This window comes from Chelmon rostratus, chromosome 7 (assembly GCF_017976325.1).
Source record: "Chelmon rostratus isolate fCheRos1 chromosome 7, fCheRos1.pri, whole genome shotgun sequence".
Taxonomy (NCBI): domain Eukaryota; kingdom Metazoa; phylum Chordata; class Actinopteri; order Chaetodontiformes; family Chaetodontidae; genus Chelmon; species Chelmon rostratus.
In genome coordinates this window covers 28,203,873-28,225,062 of record NC_055664.1, presented here as the reverse complement: position 1 = coordinate 28,225,062, position 21,190 = coordinate 28,203,873, and the positions used below count along the sequence as shown (strand labels likewise).

The following is a 21,190-nucleotide window of genomic DNA, read 5'->3' as shown; positions in this document are numbered from 1 at the left end:
AGTGCTCTTTTGGACGCCAAAACGCGGGCTTAAGTGCCCCCTGGGAGCCAAAACGCGCGCTAAAGTGCCCTCTTGGACGCCAAAACACGTGCTAAAGTGCCCTCTTCAGTGGCGAGGACACGCTATATGTGCCCTTTTTTTCCTTTTCGCCCCTGCCCTTCTGAGCACGCCACTGTTCAGCTTATTCTAGCTTTTCACGCCGTCCATTTTAATTCACACTTTTTAAAACAACCTTTTCGCCAAACTGAGGACGTTTTGTTGTATTTTTGCCGTTTCCATAAATAAAAAGTCCTAAAAAGTCGTGGATGGAAACAGACTCGCGAGCTCTCGGGGCTCATTTCACATGTTTGTCTTACTTTGAAGGACTTCGTATGAATAAAACATGTGAATGAATGAATGAAGCTCTTCTCTGACTTTCTCTCCACCAGTTTGTCTCTGCAGATTTTTCTCCTCAGATTTGAGTTTTTAATCTTCTCTGACTGCACCTCCTCGTGACCCACTTTCAGACAAAGACTCTCCTCCTTCTCCGCCTTTGATCCATTGTTTTTTTCGCTCTTCTTGGCTTCTCTCCTTCTTTTCTCCGTGTTTGTTTTAGCCGAACCTTTCCCGAGCAGACCGACGCATCTCTCTGTCTCTTCCTCATTCCCTCGTCTTCTCCTCTTCACCTTCCTGTCGAACGCTCTCATTTTTCACTCATCTCTCGCTCCGTTTCTTCACTCTGTTACTCTCCCTCCACGCCCTCCACCGTGCTTCCTGTTGCCTTTAAAAGGTGATGAATGTGGCCAAGGCCTCTCATTATGTGCCCTATTATACACACACACGCACACACACACACGCGCGCACACACACACACACAGATTCTTGTTTTTGAGACCGGTGTAGGAGAGAAAACAGAAGGAGGTGATTTTTGCTTCACTTTCTAAACATCCTCTGTAGAATTCACTGAAAAGTTAAATGTAGTTTGGTTTGTTGTCATTTGTTTCCATTCAAAGCATCTTTCTCAGCACCTTTTCTGACCAATCAGGAAGCTGCTTCATAAAGAGCGAAGAGCAACATGATCTTCATCTTCTTCTTTAGACACACTTCTTCTGTTTCGCTGTTTTTAAAATCCTGTTTTTGTGCTGCTTTTGCTTTACGTCTTTTCTTAATGTCTTCCTGTCCTCTGTAAAGCACCCAGAATCACCTTCTTGTCCAGAGCTGCTTTAAACTTGCCTACACAGACAAGCCCGGCACGAGGTTCCTGGACTCAATAATGCAGACCCACACGACAGCGAGGTTTAAAAAAACAATGATAAATTTATTAACTGAAATCGCTCAGGTTGTAATACAAAATAATTTAGGCAAGACATCAAAGTACAACAAAAAGTGCTAAGGATAAATATGGCTGGTAAATAACAAAACTAACTATGGTACAAAAAGGCTTGGAGAAAAGTAACAACAAAAGACGCAAGGCAAGACTAATCACCATGGCAAAGTGACAAAGTTCAAACAAAAGATATAACACTAGACTAATGGCAAGACAATTAGGGCGGGGTAGACAATCAGACAGGCGGGGAACACACCGGGAAGTCAAGGTCCTGAAACGAGAGGAGAGTTAGGTTTCACAATAAAACAGGAAGTGCAAGACAAGACATGACGCTCGTGAACAAAACACATTAACAGATACGACGAGACGTGACAACCACAGAAGAAAAAAAAAACAGCAATAAAGTTGCTGCAGTGGCCAAATATCAAATATCTGCACCCAAAGGCTGTTTTCAGTCGAATCGGCCACGGAAGAACGTCTGCAGGGGGGATCTGTCACGGGGGACGGGATCTTAAATGTTGCTCATCCAGCAGCAGAAGGTTCTCTCTGGTCTGGTTCTCTGCATTAAACGCTCTGCTGAGGATCGTGTCAAGTTCCCAACCAGATTTAATGCACATTTTAACAGAAAGAACTGACAAAGAACACCTGGCTGGTTGCTGTTTGAGCTCAGCGGTTGGTGGAGGTGAACAGTAGGTGGAGCTAATCGCTGCAGAAGAAGACGAGGCGCCTGGTGAACTGTGGGAGTTGTAGTTTACGCTCGGGTGGATTGCGTAAATGTTAACACGTTAACAGAAGCAGATCCGGTCGCTTTTTATCGCCTGTTAGATTCCAGTAAAATCACCCTGAACAGAGACGTCACGGATCCCAGTTCGGGAACTTGGCCTGGATCTGGAGGACCGGCCTCAGCCTCCCACAGATCCTTTTGTTTCACTTCATGTCTCTTCCTCCCTGGACAAGTGTCTGCGTGTAGTTTCCTCCGGCGATGGCGGCGGCGGCGGCGTTCGTCTGAGTGCTTCAGTGTCCAGGCTTCTGTTGGCTCGGTGTGTTTGCTGATGTGTTACTAATAAAACGGCGATGATGTGAAACTTCTTTGTGGTTTCTGGACTCAAAGCCGTCTCCGCCTCTGCTATTATCTCATCTCTCTCACCCTCTGTGTCCCCGTGTCTCTCGTCCCTGACTCCTCTCCAGTGTAATCTAATTACTAGCTACTACAGGAAATGACCTCATGCGGCCTCTGACAGGATTAGATGATGGATTTTAGTTTGTTAAAGTTTCCGTTACAGCATGACTGAGGGGCCACAGTAGACCGGGTGTGTGTGGACAGAGGTGAGAGTGTCCACTAACAGTCATCTAATACAGCAGCAGTTTAATGGGCGGGCAGGAGAGTCCAGGTGCTGCAGGTGACAGGTGAGGCTTCACGATGCCGACAAACTCAACGTGTTCACCATGTAAGTCGAGAAAAAGATGAGGACTCGATCTAAAAACGTGTCGACTGACTTCATACATTCTTCTTAATCAGCTTTAGTTTCTCTGCTCTTTATTAACTTCCTGTTATTCTTCTTTGTTGCTTCCTGTTTGACTTCCTGTCTGATGCCAGCCTCGGCTCGGCGCAGGTGGTTTCCTGTTCACACCGTCAGCTTCCATCTTAAAATGATCTTGATATGCTGACAAGTTAAATCTGGTGACAGAAGGCAGGTGTTTGAGAGGCTTTCATGGTTTTCATTAAACGATGGAGCGTGTTTGTTTCCTTCATGTGAACGACAGCAGAGAGACCAGACACGAACCAGCTGCTGTGCTGTTCAAGTGATGCACGAAGCCTCGTCAGCGTCACGCTCTGAGACGTTAAAGATGAAAACACTCATTAAAAACAACTTTCCTGTGTGTGTGTGTGTGTGTGTGTGTGTGTGTGTGTGTGTGTCTGCAGGATTATCTGGGCTGCATCATCGACTGCAGCGCTCTGCCGCTGAAACCGGAGCAGGTCAGCACTCTGTTCTGCAACATCGAGGACATCTACGAGTTCAACAGGTGAGTCACACAGGTAGCACACAGCGGCCGCTGATCTCCTGACGGGGGAGCAGCACCTCCTGCTCCACCGCCAAACTGTGAAGGGCTTAAAGTGTCGTTAAGGTAGAAAAGTGAGACTGACACTGCAGCCTGTTTACTCCTTTTATGAGTGGATCATGAATTTAACAGCGATGGAACATTTTGGAAGTGTTGTGATTGAGTCCTGACTCAGTCGGTCTGACTCCATGTTTTCAGGCTCTTTCTGCAGCTCGGTGTGCTAAAACCTTCACTCTGTTCAGGAAATATAACTGGCAGACGTAAGCTGGTGCAGCAGCAGCAGGAAATCCATCGTTATCCTCGGCCTGGTCCTCAAACTCAAACAGACTGATCAGAGCTGCTGACGTTAAAGTGCTGCAGCATGTGTGTGCATGCCGGCTTTTTTATTGGATGTTGCTCTTACCTGAAAACTATATGTGAGCCAGCTAGCTGCTAGCTAGCTAAGTTTGGTTCACGGGATAGCAGAAAATTAGACAATATTGTGCAACGTGACAGAAACATGATGCCCTGCACGTTAATCAGCAGCGAGCGTCGCACAACAGCAACAACGCTGAGTTCAGATGCTACAGGGTCACATGACGGGGGTCATAGGGCATCGCTTTGCGTCACTTTTTTATTTTATTTATGGGCCGTCCCATCCCTGAGTCCTGTGGAGGAGCGTCTGTCAAACAGCTGCAATATGCTGATATCATTTGGTCCAACTTCTTGGGCCTCGTGGACAGTGAAAACTGAAGACCCAGAACAGATAAGATAAGATAAGATAAGATAAGATAAGATAAGATAAGATAAGATAAGATATAACTTTATTCATCCCCAGCCGGGGAAATTTGGGCATCACAGCAGCATGTGATAGCAGTTGGAAAGAAAAGAGCAACAGAAATAGAGAAATTCAAAAACAACCTACAAAATAAAAGCTGACTATATGTTTGTACATATTATACAAGCGACTATATAAAAGAAAAAAATCTAAAAAATATGCATTGCTGCAGTAACTGTAGAAAAATAGCCAGAAAGAAAATACTGCCAGAAATTAAAGGATTTTTACACGAATTGCACATGATAATCCTGAGAATACTGCTGCCACTAGAGTACATAATGTATGCTGCCTTCAGATTAATAATCATAATAAATAGTGTTGCACAGAAGAAGAAAATATACAAAACAGTAGAAAAATATGTAATATTGCACAAAATGTGAAGGACATGAGCGCATGTTGGCATCAGTGGTGTCCAGAGGACAGTCCAGGACAGAACCAGCTCTCCTGACTAGTCTGTTTAGTCTCTTTCTGTCCCTCTCAGAGCTTCCACAGCCCCAGCAGACCACTGAGTAACAGACTGCAGATGCAACCACAGAGTCTTAGAAAGTCCTCAGTAATGTCCTACATACTCCAGAGGACCTCAGTCTTCTCAGGAGAGAAACAAACAAGTACTTTTACTTTAGTTACTTCGAGCACATTTTTCTGATGATACTTTAACTTGAGTGACATGTTGAGTGCAGTACTTTTACATGTGCAGTATTTCTGTAGTGTGGTATCATTACTTTCACTTTAGTAAAATTACTTCTTTCACTGCTGGAAATGAACCAGTAGTCAACTGGTTTCTACTGGTTTTGGACGTCCACATGTCTTCACAGGACAGAAGTAAGGACACCCTCAGCTCCTCGTCAGACTTTAAACTCTTTGTGTTCAGTGATGCGTTCAGGTTCAGATTTAGTGTTTGTGTCGTTAAAGAACGTTTATGTTTAGCTTTGGCCCTTCCTGTACAGGACATCAGTGTTCTTACACCAGTCCAGTTTATTGTTGAGGTGGACACGGGGGTATTTGTCTCCTCCAAGATCTCAATGTCAGATCCCTGGATGCACACCGGTGCAGTCTGTGGTGTTCTCCTGCAGAAGTCGATCACCATCTCCTCGGTCTTGCTGGGGTTGATGTGCAGGTGGTTTAGTCCACACCAGTCGACAAAGTTAGCGATGACTTCCCTGTATTCCAAATGGTTCCCCTGCGATACACATCCAACGATGGCTGAATCGACGGAGAACTCCCGGAGGTGGCAGCTGGTTGTTTTGTGTCTGAAGTCCGATGTGCAGAGGCCTGTATGATGCACAGCAGAGATGAACAGTTTGTGATGGACGTCAGCGATGTCGCGTTGGAGGTGCAGCCGTGATGGCGGCTGCCTGGTGGGAACAGGAAGTGCACCTTTTGACACGCAGCGTTAGCTAACGTTTCACGTCACTGTGAAACGCTGCAGTTCCACTGTTGAAACCAGAAAATCATGCAGAGGATTTTTGGTGCGTTTGAGTCTGGAAAATATCTTGTGGGTAACACGTTTTGGCTCGGAGTCTCATGCAGACTGACAGAGATAAGCCGGTAGTGGAAAGATTCAGATGCAGAGAGGCAGAAACAAAGTGAGCAAGGCACTAATGCTGCCAGGGCTGCGGGTTTCACTCCCACCGGGACCATTCCACCATAAAAAAAGTGCTCTGTCGGGTTTTTGGGGATGAAAGCGAGCAGCAGCTGTTGAGCTCATATGACCGAACCAGATTCTTCAGGTTTTGCAGAGCAGGAATGCTGAGTGCTATTCCACCCTGCCTCGCACGCTCACAGGGAGAGAGAGCGCCTGTTTCTGTGTCACGCTAGTTTTAGCGAGCAGCCGTCCCTCCTGGTATGTTCACACGCAGCCAAACGGCGTGGCTCTCTGCTGCAGTGCATCGTGGTTGTTTTTACAGACGGCGGTCCAGATTCTGCACGTCAGAGCGTTTGCAGAGCTGAGACGTTCCTGTGGAGGACGAGCTGCTGACATGCTGCTGCGTTGCTGTGTTTAACACGTCAGAAGGTTTCTGGTGGTTCCGGGTCAGGAGGTCTGGGTTCTGTCAGGTTAAAAAGTGCAGCTTTTTTTCTCTGGTCAGTGTGCAGAATACACCGCGACAGGAAGTAAAGTAGAACATAAACACAAAAACAAAAGCATCACCAAGAAATGACGCTTTCTCGTGTTTTAAACAAGAAAAACAAACCTGAGAACCGACCAGTTCTCTAACTGTCAATCAGACGTGTTCCCCGCCCCCCTGAGACGGCGGGCTGCAGAAATCAAACGCTCACTGAATCCCTGATTTATGCCATTTTAAAATCACTGAAGACAATCGAGGAAAGAAGTGTGTGTGTGTGTGTGTGTGTGTGTGCGTTTGCATGTGTGTGTGGTTTGAGAGCCTGGGAAGGAAGCTGTTAAAATATGTCACACACACACACACACACACACACACACACACACACACACACTCAAGCCTCCACCCTGCTGAGAGTCCTGTTTTCACACTTCACTTTCTTTGTGTTTGCTCCAACACACACACACACACACACACACACACACACACACACACACACACTCACACACATACACATACACAGTAACAATGTCACACACACACACACACACACAGTTTTCATTCCATCCAGGCTTCCTGCTCCTGGTTCTCATGGGAAATATTGTATCTGAGAGAGAAAGAGAGAGAGAGGAAGTGTCTCTCTCTCTTTCTGCATCTCTACAGTCAGTTAATTAGATTTTAGATAATAAAGTTAATTAGTTCTTAACGAGGCAATTACAGGTCTCAGAAATCCCCTTAAACCTGCTCTCCTCTCTCTCTCTCGTTATCTCTCTCTCTCTCTCTCTCTCTCTCTCTCGTTCTCTCTCTCAGGGTCGTGCAGAGTTTGGCTAAATCGTTTGACCTGGTTTCTCTCTCTCTCTTTCTTTGTCTGAGAAAGGAGAGAAAATAAGAAAACCCCCTTCCCTTGTCCTGGTCACACACACACACACACACACACACACACACACACACACACACACACACACAGCACCAGATGGGTAGACATAACAAGCCCAGAGTGGCTACATCATCCAGCATAGCTCCAACATGACACCATTCAGCAACGTGTGTGTGTGTGTTACAGAAAGTATTCAAACTCTTAACGTATGTATGTGAGTACTTACAGTAAAAGTACTGCTGTAGCAGTAAAATGTTCCTGTCAGTGTTTCTCATCATCTCTGATGTTTGTGGATTAATATTCCTGCTGCATTAATGTCTACATCTAATCTACAGCGATGCATCATATTCTATAAGATCATCATATGTTTGTCCTGTGAGAACCTCGTATCTCAGAAAAACAGCCTGTTTTCAGCTTTGTGACGATGCATTTTCAGCTGATCCAAGAGGCTTTTAAACAGTTTATTTAGCTGAAGAAGGACGAGAAGACATGAAGGAAAACTTCATCCTTCAGTTTATAACAAACATTGAACATCTACACATCTGGAGATACGAGCTTTTCACTGGACAGGAAGGAATCTGAAGAGTAACTGTAACTAAAGCTGTCAGATAAATGTAGTGGAGTAGATGTATAAAGCGAGCATGAAGAGTAAAGTACAAGTACCTCTAATTTGTACTTAAGTATAGTTCGTGAGTGGATGTACTCTATTACTGACAGTTTCACAAACAAGTACTTTTACTTTAGTTACTTTGAGCACATTTTTCTGAAGATACATGTGCCGTATTTCTGTAGTGTAGTATCATTACTTTCATTTTAGTAAAATTACTTCTTCCACTGCTGGAAATGAACCAGTAGTAAACTGGTTTCTACTGGTTTTGGACTTTAAACTCTTTGTGTTCAGTGATGCGTTCAGGTTCAGATTTACTGTTTGTGTCGTTAAAGAACGTTTATGTTCCCGAATGACTGGAGAGGAACACACACACACACACACACACACACACACACACACACACACACTGTGTTCAGACCGTCAGTCTCTCGGGACTCTAACCACATCATCATCAGTGCTGATTTCCCATGGTGCACAGGGCCAAGACAGCAGCTGAGTCAGACAGATGATTGATGAGCTGATCGGTGATGTCACACATTTAATCTATTGATGGGATTGGCTCTTTGTTTATTTTTGTTTTTCTTTCTGGTCTCTGAACTTTCTTTCCCTCCGTCCTTTGTTTTCTTTTCTTCTATTTTTTTTTAGTTTTTCTTGTTTTTTTCTAGTCTTGATTTGTATCTGAGCCTTTATTTTCACTGTGTGTGTGTGTGTGTGTCTGTGTCTGTGTGTGTCTGTGTGTGTGTGTGTGTGTTTGTGTGTGTGTGTGTGGGTTCTCAGATTTCTTGTTCACTGTGATTTAGGATTTGACCTCTGACCCCTCCATGCTAACCAGGGGTCAGAAACCACATGATGTCAACATGTCCTGCTATCCTTGTGAGGACCCTGACTGACAGAGTACATTCCTCAGACTCCTGGCCTCACCGTCACCTAAACCTGATCCTAACCTTAAACCTGAAACCAGGTCTGAACCCTCAAACAACTCTTTGAAGCTGTGTGAACTGGAGAACATCTCGATGTCTAACTGGTTTACACACACAAACACAAACACACAAACACACACACAGCCCTTTTGTGGACCTGTGAATGGTCAGTTAGTGTGTAGTTGTGTATAACTGTGTGTGTGTGTGTGTGTTTGTTCCATATATGATACCTCATATCTCTGTTTTAATAAGAGTTAAATTAAGAGTAAATATGAGCTTTGGGCCTTTTAATGTTCAAATGTGACTAAAAACAGACTTTAAAGTTATTTCTGAAGTTTCAGCAGAAGAAGGTCGACTTCTAGAAATTTCGAGGGGGTGTTGACAAGCTGGATTATTAGAAACGTGACTAATATTTATATCTATTTCTAGGTGGTGACCTCTAGTGGCTGTAGTTATTATGACTGGAGCAAAGGAGGAAGTCAGGTGATGAAGTATAAAGAGCAAGAAAGGGTCAAACACATCTTAACTTAAGTTAACGTAACAGTAACTTCCTTATTTTAACCCAAACTACGATCTTTTCCTGAGGCTGAGTACTTCAGTTTTTGGGCCTTAATGCAGTTTGATGTTTGTTGTAACATAACTCTAGAAAGCCAGACTAATGTATCCTGTATCAGTCCGGAGGCTAAAAGGTAAAATATTGAATAAATAAAAATTAAAAAAGAAGGGTGGTCTGCGGCTCAGATCACAGCTCGGAGTGAACACGATGCTGGACAGTTCTAAAAAAGCCGAGGGCGCTGTTCTGCAGTTTGCGCCGCAGTGAAACAGCTGCTTTGTTGAGACTGTTGAAGCCTCAAGTCTTCATGAAGAGACCACTTCAGTGTTTCAGTCCACATTGATCCTGTTAGCCTCTGAACTGAAGCTTTAAAGCTGCTTTCAGTAAAGACTTTGTCTCGCTTCCCTCCGATGAGACAAATCCACCTTAAAAAGGCCTTAAATGAGCTTAAACACGTCAGCGGTTCTGATTTATTTCCACTCTTTTCACTTGACTGATGGCGGAAACTAAAATCACATCATGCAGCTGTAAGTGAATAATTACAATCTGGCTGTATGTGAGCTGCAGACTGTTAAAGAGACAGGAGACAGACATCACGTCCCCCCCAGTCAGCATGGGACTGGGTTTATGTTGGATCAGCAGCTGGTAAAGCTTCTGTCCAATCAAAGCTTTTCCACTTCGGTCTGAGCTGATGGGACGTAAATCAAACACACCTGAGGCAGGTAGGCAGCGGGTGGCTCTTCGCTCTGCTGCTGACACTAATTGCAGGTTCGTCCTGATGAAAGAAAGAAAACTGGCTCCGGGTTAGAACCGAGGCTTTGTGTGGTGGTGGTGGACGTCAGAGACCCCATCACAGGGGTCCTTTCACCTGTAACCAAGTACATTTACAGGAGTACTGTGCATAAGTGTTATTAGTGTTAAAAGTTATTAGTGACTGATCGTCTTTCTTATTGACGAAAGTACCAGATATTTTATTTAAAGTTAGTAAAAAGCAGCTCGTCCAAACTACATTTTGTTTCATTCAATAAAGTTTTCTGGTTCAGATGAAAGACTGGAGACTGTTTATAAATGAAGTTATACTGTGCTTTTTATTGGCAAAATAAAAGAAAATGCAAACTCATTTACTTTTAAATAAACAAATAATAATAATAATAATAATAATAATAATAATAATAATACATTTTATTTGGAAGCGCCTTTCAGAACACTCAAGGACACTTTACAGAGCGGGTAAAACACAAATAACACAGGATAAATACAAGCACAATAAATAAAACCCAGCAAGTAAAAACAAGCAACAAGGAGAAGTGGAGTTATAAAGAGAAGGCCGTCCGGAACAGATGAATTTTCAGTTTGGATTTGAAAGTGGGGAGAAAATCAATGTTTCTGATGTCGGGTGGTAGTGAATTCCAGAGTTGGGGAGCAGAGCGACTGAAAGCTCCCCATGGTGCTGAGACGGGTGGGGGGCACAGAGAGGTGGAGAGAGGAGAATGATCTGAGGGAACGAGAGGGGGTGGCTATGGAGAGGAGGTCAGAGAGATATGGGGGGGCGAGGTTGTGGATAGCCTTAAATGCATATAGTAAGGTAATCAGTATTTCGGCCGTGTTGTATATCGAGCAGATTAAAAATGATCACCCAAATTCATTTAATGTTAATTTTCTTCAAATTGCTGTCTGCTCACGTCTGCACCCTCCTCTCTGAATATAACTGACCTGTGTTACAGTACTCAGATCCTTCACCTCAGTACAAGTACTAATACCACACTGAAGTAAAAGTCCTGCATTGAGAATTCAATTAAAGTGAGCAAGTATTATCAGGAAAATGTGCTGAAAGTACTAAAAGTACTCAAAGCTGTGACTGTTATACTGTTACGTCTGACATCCTCAGATTATTAGTAATAATAATGTAATCCATATGTTTCCTGAAGCTCACAGGACTAAACTGATAAAGCAGCTTCTATTTGTTTCTTCATATTTTCCTTCTTCTCTCTTTTATCACTTTTCTCTTATACAACTCTCCCCCTCCTCCTCCTCCTCCCCCCCCCTCCTCCTCCTCCTCCTCCATCTATCATCAGTGGAGTTAAGCAGCATATCTCAGATGCCACACAGTCAGCTGCTGTTTATCACTCTGTTAAAGAGCCGACCGGCTCTGTGTGAGGATGAAAACCAGACCGGATCGGCCCCGCGGTGTTTGGTTTGGCCCCGGCCTGCAGAGGAGGGCTCGGCCCGGGCGTTCGGGGTTCGGGGGTCGCGGGGGGTCAGGGTCAGGTTTGTGTATTTAACCCCAGAGAGAAGAAGTGACGTGATGAAATGTGTTGAGCAGCTGAGGCGTGAAGGCCGGGGGGGGGGGGGTTCTGAGGTTCAAAGTCCATGAAATGTAAAAATCATAAAAACCACAGAAAAAATAAATTTAAGATTCAAATGAACCGTCGCAGGTTTAATGAAGGTGAAGAGAAGTGAAAGGAAACACAGTCTGCTGTTTGATTGACAGGAGCCTCTTTTATCTTTCATCTCAAGATAAAAGATGAGATTCGATCAAATTGTGGCAGAAACAAAGTTTGAATTTAAATAAAATGAATTCTTTTCAGCCGCTTGTTTAATTTAATCTGTATGAAGATCGACCTGCAGCGAGTTTCTGTAGAAACAATCCATCGCAGTTAACGCTCAGTTAACGCTCAGTTAACGTTCAGTCAATCTTTGCTGTGTTTCATCCACCTTCACATACAATCAGCTCCACGACTGAACCTTTTGAAACGTTGTCATCGTGTAGTGAAGCAGCCCAAAGCAGGAAACTGTCCCTGTTTGTGTCTGATTCGGTCTTCACAGCGCTCTGCTTCAGTTACTGTCCGGCTGTCAATCAAAACTTTTCATTCTCTCCAGCTGTAAGTTAGTCCTCTTTTTTGTTCTTGTTGCATTATTGGACAATAGTTAATCAACAGCACCCTTCAAAATAAAAGCATTTTTCTGATATATCGTTGAATCACTTCCAGTGTGAACATGCAAACCTGCTTACAGTTAATATGTAGAATGGATTTGGGGCACAAATGCATGCAGGTCGTCCTAGGACATAAAGTGAAACCGACGTGATTTAAAGCAGATCTCAGATCAGTGTGTCTTCATGTAAAGCTGAAACTGAAATTCATGGAAGGAGAAATGATGCATGAATCTGTTTCTGGTTTTCGTTGTCTTGTTTCTTGCTCTATTATCTCTCCGTCCTTTTCAAAATGTTTCACTTCATTCCCACAACAACAATGTTTTCCTTCCTGTTTCTAATTATCAGCTGTGACTGTTGATGCCGATGTCTTCTGTCTTCTGACCCTCTGTCCTCTCTCGCTGTCTGTCTTTTCCTTCATATTTAGCTGTTTTTACTGTGGTGTGCACTCTTTTCTCTCTCTCTCTCTGCCTGCCATTGTCTCTCCCCCCTTCTCCCCCCCTTCTCCTCCCCCCTCCCACCTCTGTGGTCACTCCATAAAAAAAAACAAAAAGAAAAAACACCCAGAATTCCCTCTTCCTCTCCCACAATCCCTCACTAATGATGTCCGCCGGCCACAAAATGAGGCCTGACGCCAGAGAGAGAGAGAGAGAGAGAGAGAGAGACGAGAGGAGGGGTGTGTGTGTGTGTGTGTGTGTGTGTTTGTGTGATAATGAGAGACTTGATTTCAGCTTGTTAACTAAAAATGCAGTGAGAGTTCAGTGGTGTAACCTCATATATGATGTGTGTGTGCATGCTTGTGTGAGAGTGTGTGTGTGTGTGTGTGTGTGTGTGTGAGTGTGTGTGTGTGTGTGTGTGTGTCTTGGCGATGAAACAAACCTCACATATCTTTAATTTAATGTCCTGACTGTCTTCATTCACACTGCAAACTTTGTGCAAACTGGGACGAGATGCTGAACCCCAAAAAGGTCCAGATGACCTTGTAGCAAAAAGAAAAACACTACAGCTCCCATGAGGCTTTGAAGGCCGTCGTGAAACCAGAACTTTTGTCCCAGAAGAAGGAAAACTCACTCAAAACCACACTGACATTTGTAACTGTGCTAAGAACTAGCATTTATGCTAATAATGATAATAAACCGTGTTTCATGTTGTCAGTCCTGTTGAGAGTTTGCATTGAGCTACAGAATGAATTAAACTGTCTGTGGACTCCAGATGTTAATTCATCCCTGTTTGGTCCTGTTTGGTCCTGTTTGGTCCTGCTCCGTCCAGTTTTAGGTTTGTGTGACCCTGTTGGACCACGGTTGGGGGCCTTGTGGTTTGGTTGGTGTTGTCAGACTCTGTTTGGACCATTTTGTTCATGCTGGGTCCTGCTCTCTGGCTCAGGTTGATCCTGTTCTGTCCTGTTTTGTTTCTGTTTAGATCAGCTGTTTGGTTCAGTTGAGTCCTGATCGGTCATTTATATTCTGAATAATTTGTGTCGCACTGATGTTGTAGTTTATTTCAATCTGCCTCCTCTCTTTGTTTCCTCTCCTTGGTTCCTCTCCTAGTCTCCTCCTTGTTTCCTCTCCTCTGCAGATTTATGATGCTCTTTAAAATCCCGTCATGTTTGGATTTCCTCCTCAGTCTCACGCTCGTCCACGCAGACACATCAGGTCATTTTAACGCCTCCTCAGTTTTACAGTCGTCTGATGTAATGTAAAATATATTTAGCAGTAAAATCCCTCCATAGAAATCAGCGACGCTCCAGCAGCTCCGATGTTTCCTGACACATTGTTCAGGCCGCAGTTTTCAGATAGTCATCAAACAGTTGGCCGGTGTTTCTGCCTAGCAACAAAAATCTGTTCCGGGAAGTAAAAACAAAACGTCTCACAGATCGTTCCAGAAGTTTTCCTGCAACAGTTGGTTTTACTGCTCGAGTCCTCGTAGCGGTCTGTGTGGTATCTGTTCACTGGATGGTGCAGCTTCAGAGGCCTTTAAATGTCCTCGACACTTTCATGAGCAAAGAAAGGTTCCAAAGGTTCCGTGCTCTGCACTTTGCTTCATTTTATAATAAAATAAACAAAATGTTCATGATGTAGATAAATGAAGTTTAGATTGAATTTGCCCCAACTGTTGATTATTTTCCTAATTAAATATAATAAGATGGTTAATTTTCTTAGGCAGAGAGCAAATATAAGAGAATTAACACTAATTAACACGTTCTCCTGCACTGACTTTCACCAGCTATGAGTAAACACCTCTTCTTCCGATCAAATTTATTGGCTATTGTAGATGAAACAGTGCACTGTTTTTCACAATAAAAGCATCTGTAAAGGCATAACCTGGGTCTTTCCCAGTAGACTTTTTATTTTAAACTGTTTTTTAATTTGCAGGAAGTGTTCAAGTGGTCAAAGTAGAACACGTTTGAATAATTAGTGAAGAAGTAACAAGTATTGTTAACCAGGGGAAATGTTTACAGAGACTCATCATGTCATCTGGAATTAGTGCTGAAGAAATGTACATTATACTGAATTTACCATGTGAGCTATGTAACAGAGTCCTTTGTCAGTGACTGGCCTAATTTTTCATACTGGCAGCCATTATTTGAATACCAGCCTCTATTTGAGACTATCTACAATTAGATGAAGCAGTATGATGCTACAGGCTACACTGACATGTCAGCTATCGATATTATTTTTTAACATGGTAATCCTGGAGAGAAGAGTTAAATCCTGAAATGTTCAAGAGGCAATAATTCGTCCAACTTGTTGTTCAAGCACATTTGAAGGTTCGAAGCAGCAGCAGCAGCAGGTGGGTGAAACGTCTGCAGTTTTTACTCATTCATGGTGTTGCTCACCATAAATGACCACCGTGGCAGCGTAAAGGAAGTGGAAATAGAGCCTGAGAGGAGTTCAAATCCCAGACACTGTATGTTTCTGTCATACAGAAAATTGCTTTCATGGAAATCACTGAGGGTACGTGTGAGACATTACAGCATTAATTACCTACATACAGAACACACAAACACGATGGATGGCCTGAAGCCTGCGCCGAGCTCATATTACCGCTTCTTCCCCGCTGACGGTGTTTCAGAAATGAGAGCGTGTGGCGTCGACATGTTTCAGAGACTCGTGGTGAAGAAAGTCACTCAGCACACGAACGAGTCTGAGAATGAAGCATGAGAGAGAAAAACCTTTCGGCGAGAGTTTCAGGGAAAGCAGAAATGCAGAAATGTGAAATGACGCTGAGGTCGCGCCAAATTGTTTCATAAATATTTAGTTTCTGTTTAACTTCTCCTGGAAAGTAACACGATGATGATGAGCGGCGGTGACTGCGGCAGCTGGTTTCTGTCTGCTGAATCACTCACTTTAATTTCCTTTTTAATCGCTGCTCATTGAAGACTTCTTCTCAGAGGCGACCACTCTCACTCAGCACATAAACCACCATGAACACTTCATAATGGGCCTTCAAAAAGACAAACAGCAGAACCGTATTCATGAGCCGCGATGAAGAAATACTGCCGGGCTGAAGAGGAGGGAAGATGGTGTAATCTGTCCTGCTAGTGCTGGTGGTTCAGGTCCGACTGCAGAGAAAAGCAGCCCAACTGGCAGATCTTTGTTAGCATGCAGGCTGGTTCCTGGTCCTGAGCCACGCAGGACCACTTTGGCTCATAATCCAACATCAAAAGACGGTTATGTTCTCTGCTAGAGGATAAACAGGGTTTGGTTACCACTTCCAAAGTGGGCTTGTATGGTCTTTACTTTGGGGCCAAAGAGGCTACTTTGCTTTCTGTTACAGGCCCGAACACGACTGCTTTGGTTCCTCCTGCAGGACCAGACAGTAGTTTGGCTTTAATTCGGTGCCAGAAACATATAGTTTGGTTTTTACCTCCGAACCAAACAGGGATACAAAGCGTTGTAAAAAACATTCTGACAAAACGTTGTATGAACTAGTTCCTCCTCTGCAGGGCCAGAGGTGATTTAGGTTGTAATCTGGTCTCCAGCTTTTGATGTTTCCTGAATGTTGATGTGACCACGTTAGGCTTCTATCTTCATTAACCAGGAAATGAGCAGATGTTACAGATGTTACCGTGATAAGAGCTGGACTGACTCATGTGGAACTCTCTCTGACCACAGTGGGGTCAGAGGTCAGGGGTGGTCTTTGAACCCAGTCTGAGCTCCTGGACAGGGTTCAGGCAGCAGGAATGGTTTGCTGCTGAAGCTAAAAGTTGACTTGTTGAAGGTTTTCTGAGGACTGCGGAGTTTCAGACACCGCCGCTCAGATGAACATTACTCATGCCTGTATTTAATAAGCAATTTGGGCTTTTTCTTGCGTGTAAATATCTCTTTTTGCGTGTCGTGTGTGCGTCTGTGCATGAATGTGTGTCTTGGCTGGAGCGCACAGATGGATACAGGAGAATTAAGGTGGAGATGTGTGTGTGGAGCAGCAGTGTTTGGGACTTGGCAGGGTGGAGGGTTGACGATGAGGATGGATTGTGGGAACGGACGGAGAGTTTTCTGGATGAACGTCTGCCAGCTGTAACAGTTTGCAGGTCCTGGAGTCGGTTCAGTGTCACACTAACCTTCATGTGGAACTACAGCGACTCTCTCACACTGTGACAGAACCTCATAGTAACTACTATTAGCTTGTTTCTTATTATAGTGTTAAATGTTTTCCACAGCTCCCAGCAAAGCGACCTGGCTGTGAACCAGAGTTGTGCTGAAACTCTGTGGCAGAAATATGACCTCTTTGTGCTGTTTTCTATCTGTTGTCAATGTGCTCCAAGCTGGAGGGCTGGAGCAGGAATGAGATCCTGCAGGTCCTGCAAGACCCAAACTCTGAATTCCTCACTGCATGGAACTCATTTGGGTCATGTAAGTTAACATGAAGGCAGAGATGAAGAACTGCAGCTCAACTTGACTGAAAGAATAGAGCCACACAGTGAAAGACAGTGTGATGTGAAGCACCTTTCACACCTGCAGTCTGACCCTGGAATGTTCTGGAACATTTCCTGCATGGGCTCATGTGTGAACGGGAGCAGGGATTGGACGGCAGGTTTCCACCTCGAGAGTAGTATTTCAGTGTTGTGAAAGGTCACGTACGCTTTCAAATGGAACGAGTGAGCCAATCACAAGACTCTGCCGATGACATATTTGCATTCGCAACTTGTTTACTGTTGCCATGGCAATGCTTTTGCAGGTGGTTTGATTGAAAATATTACGAGATGTCTTCCGCCACGTACACGTACATCTGGCCTTCCCTCCATCTTCTTCTTCTGTTGGGTTTTATGGTAGTTGGCATTCATAAGTGTTGCATTACTGCCCCCTGCTGGACTGTCTCATGCCCCTCCTACTCCTGTGTGAAAAGGCTCATGACGGAAATGAGTGTTGCTGCACGGATAAATAGCGACTAGCTGTGCCTGAAAGGTTATACCAGTAACTTACTGGGATGTATGAGTGGAAGAAGCTTTAATGTGGATCTGTCACGTCTTGCTGATAGCTGTCCCCGTTAATAATGCCAGTAATGTCCACGTCAGTGCAGAACTAATGTAATGCAGGCAGCAGCAGGTGGTCGGCATCAACATCACGGGTTGAGTGTGGGGTGAACTCTGATATACACTGTGAAAATAGTCAGTTCTCATTTAGTCGTCCCTGCAGAGCTTTCAGGTTCATGATCCAAACCTGATCACCCAACATCGGCGTCTCAATGTGAGCCGCAGGGACTGAAGCTGGAGCGGAGTGGACATTATTAAACGTGGTGTTGGACTCACATGTTTAGCTACCTGGTCAGGTGTCTTCACACTGTCACCAACATGTCAACGAACGATCACTCTGACTCATGTCTGTGTCTCCTCAGTGACCTCCTGGAGGATTTAGAGAGGAGTCCTCACGCTGCCGCCATCGCCGAGTGCTTCGTCGAAAGGGTGAGTACAGTACAGCCGTGTGTGTGTGTGTGTGTGTTTGAGAGGCTGTTAGTTGACAGGAAACATGACACAGTGATCCCCAAACACCCAGTAAACCACCTGTAGAACTGGACCCTCCATTCACTGCAGCACAAGGCAGTCGTTCCTCCAACCAGCCGCCGCTGCTGCTGATCAAACCAACACCCAATGAATGCATTCTGACAGTGTGTGTGTGTGTGTGTGTGTGTGTGTGTGTGTGTGTGTGCGTTGGACAGTAGTGACATTGTTCTCACATGTTACACCACAGAGACCGACGCTATGAAAGTGTTTTTCTGAGCAGCTGCAGGTCTCAGGATCGTGTCCAGAGTGAGATCATCTGAAGACCTGCTGCTCCACATAAATGAGTGAATATTCAGGATCCCCAGAGGATGAACCCTGATCCTCTCGGTTACACTCTGATTTCCCCCTCGTGCCACCGTCAGGTCAAAATATAAAACTTGTGCATAAAAAGATAAAATCGAGCATGTAGATTGATGTGAACTGTCCTGATCCCAGTCCTGTTCCCCAGAGGATGAACCATGTAGGTTTGAATGAAACCATGACCTTTCCTCTAGCGCCACCCTCAGGACGAGTAGATAGTGCTGCAGGGTTTCTGTTAGTGCTTCACTGCAGAGCAGATGTGAGCTGCTCAAACTTCTCATTTATACATTAAATTTTTTAATCAAATTTTCTCAAATTAATCACATTTAAAGTTAAATATTGTTCATTTTTTATCTTCGTATTCTTGTCCTGTTTTCCTCGGTTTCCTCTCCTCTGTATCGCTTTAATGTAATTTCATCGTCACACTTTAAATTTACTGGATTTTTTTATTTTCTGGATCTGGACTTTTGTGACTTTCTGTATTTCTTTGTGAGTTAATTGATCTTCAGGAGGTTTGATGTCAGACTGACGCTGGACTGAGCGTCTCGTTTCAGAGGACTGGACATTAGATTAAACTGTTAGAGACGAGCGGTTATTTAAAGACGCCTGTGTGTGTGTGTGTGGAATGTCACACGGTGCTGTCTTTCTCTGTAACCTCCTGACTCACTGATGGAACAGGAAGTGACTGGAGTCAGACTCACAGGGGTCACACCTGCACAGGTAGAAGCCTCCGTCTATAAATAGCTGATTTAATGTTAGATGTTTGAGCTCCAGTGAGGCTGGAGGTCGAGGGCAAAGATTCTGTTTCACATCAGCATCAGCTGATAAACTCGAAGCTCTGTAGAGACGACGGAGTGAATCTGTGAGTCACATCTGCTGAATATCATCATCCATTATTGGCCAAACACAAACTTCCTTTCGGTGACTCTGATTGGATTATCACATCCTCCTTTTCAACATAAATCTTCTGCTATCGCTGACCGAATTTCCTCCGACTGAAAATCAGATTCAGTCTCTGGTGTGACTCTTCCTCTCTGCCGTGAAGTGAAGGATGAGTGATGATGATGAGTCTGCTTCTCTTCCTCTCTGACATGAACTGTGTTCTCTCCTCAGAGTGAAGCCTTCGACATCTACACGCTCTACTGCATGAACTACCCAAAGTAAGTACAGCTCCATCGATGAGTCTGCACTGATTTCCCCTGGGGATGTCTGACGGCCTGTAGGGGGCGCCAGCAGGACTCCGCTGATGTCCTTTTATTTGTGATTCTTTGACATTCTTAACTTCTTCTTTTGTCTGTTCCTGATGAACCGACTCCTCAGAATTTGGTCCGACGGTGAAAATGTGTGAATCGTCTGTTTTATGGCGAGAATAAATGTGTTTTAGTGGAAACATAAAATGAAGGAGAGCGAGGACAGAGGAGGAGCTGCGAGGGCTGAAATATGGAGCAGAGGAGGAGTTTGAAGCAGGAGTTGTATGTCATCCAACGCACACACACACACACACACACACACACACAGCCTCCTCAAACTGTCTGACAGATGTTTGGGTGTGTGTGTGTGTGTGTGTGTGTGTGTGTGTGTGTGTGTGTGTGTGTGTGCATCCTACTCTTGAATCCAACACGAAGTCGTGAATTTCGACTGGATGCTTTGTGATTCTTGTGAGGAACAAAGTGAAAACAGTCGCACACCAGTTTTAGATTTTTCTGCACATTCATACTGAAACATGAGAGTTTATAGTGACGATGTCTGAATAAATGAAGAATGACGCTGCAGACACTGCATCACCTGAGCTGTTCGAGCCGTTTCCAGCAGCAGCAGATGTCTGCAGCAGTTTTCGGTCAGTATTAATTGATCGTTGTTGAATATTTCTGACAGCGTTGAGGTCAAAGTGCAGCTCATATTCAGCACTCTCGCCGACTCTTCACTGTTTAGATGCAGTCACAGCTACGTGTTGCTAACTTTGACAATAAATCTAACGACTGAAGCGAAACTCAACGAACGGCAACAACTGCAGTTCATTTGAGGTCAATTTAGAGCAACTAGCAAAGTGTCGCTAACGTTAGCTAACTGCATTCATAATCTAACGATTACTGGAGACATAATATACTGCTGCTCACCTGACTGACGAGAGGTCAGCTAATGCATCGACCCACGGCGCTGGGAAAGACTGAAAATGTTCGTCTCCCATTACAACAGAAATCTGCAGAAGTGTCGTAGCTTTCTTCCTCTGCGGCGGTCATCACGTTGTGGTCATTACACACCAGCATCAGTAAAAGGTTGCAGCTACTTTTATAATTTCTGCATCAGGATGTAGCAGCTGAGCTCAACATGGATCAATCAGTGGTGACTTCTACCTCCAGTGAGGCGTTCAAGGACTTTCAGACACTTTGGCCACCCCTGTCACTTTATTCTCAGTAACGCTGGCATTTATTTTCAAGTTCCTCCCAGTGTGGTTTCCTCGTGGACACACGTGGATGATTATTATGATGTGGAGTTCTGGCCGTTCCAGCAGCTATATTTAGCTGCACGGCTATAGATGCTGCCAATCAACTGGGAATCCTCCACTGGGAGCGAATGAGAGAAGCAGCTGTGGTGTGGAGGATGTGGTGCAGTTTAAGCTTGCAGAACGCCGCTCAGAAAAACGAGTAAAACAACATATTAATACCCCGAAACAGCGTGAAGAGAGAAGGTCGGCAGCATTTCCTCTGCAGAGCGAGAGACGCTGCAGCTGCAAAGACAGAATGACGAAAACA

The 21,190-nt window shown here is 44.4% G+C and overlaps 1 protein-coding gene across 2 annotated transcripts in view; it reads left to right on the top strand.

The window, feature by feature from the left end:
• The window catches only part of plekhg2 (pleckstrin homology domain containing, family G (with RhoGef domain) member 2), a 76,299-nt gene that overhangs the window by 25,039 nt on the left and 30,070 nt on the right, over nucleotides 1-21,190 (top strand). For both annotated transcript variants that reach the window (XM_041940631.1, XM_041940632.1), the window contains 3 exons: nucleotides 3,231-3,331; nucleotides 17,972-18,038; nucleotides 19,551-19,597. In XM_041940631.1, coding sequence (XP_041796565.1) covers nucleotides 3,231-3,331; nucleotides 17,972-18,038; nucleotides 19,551-19,597 — 215 coding nt within the window. The remainder of the gene's footprint in view (nucleotides 1-3,230; nucleotides 3,332-17,971; nucleotides 18,039-19,550; nucleotides 19,598-21,190) is intronic.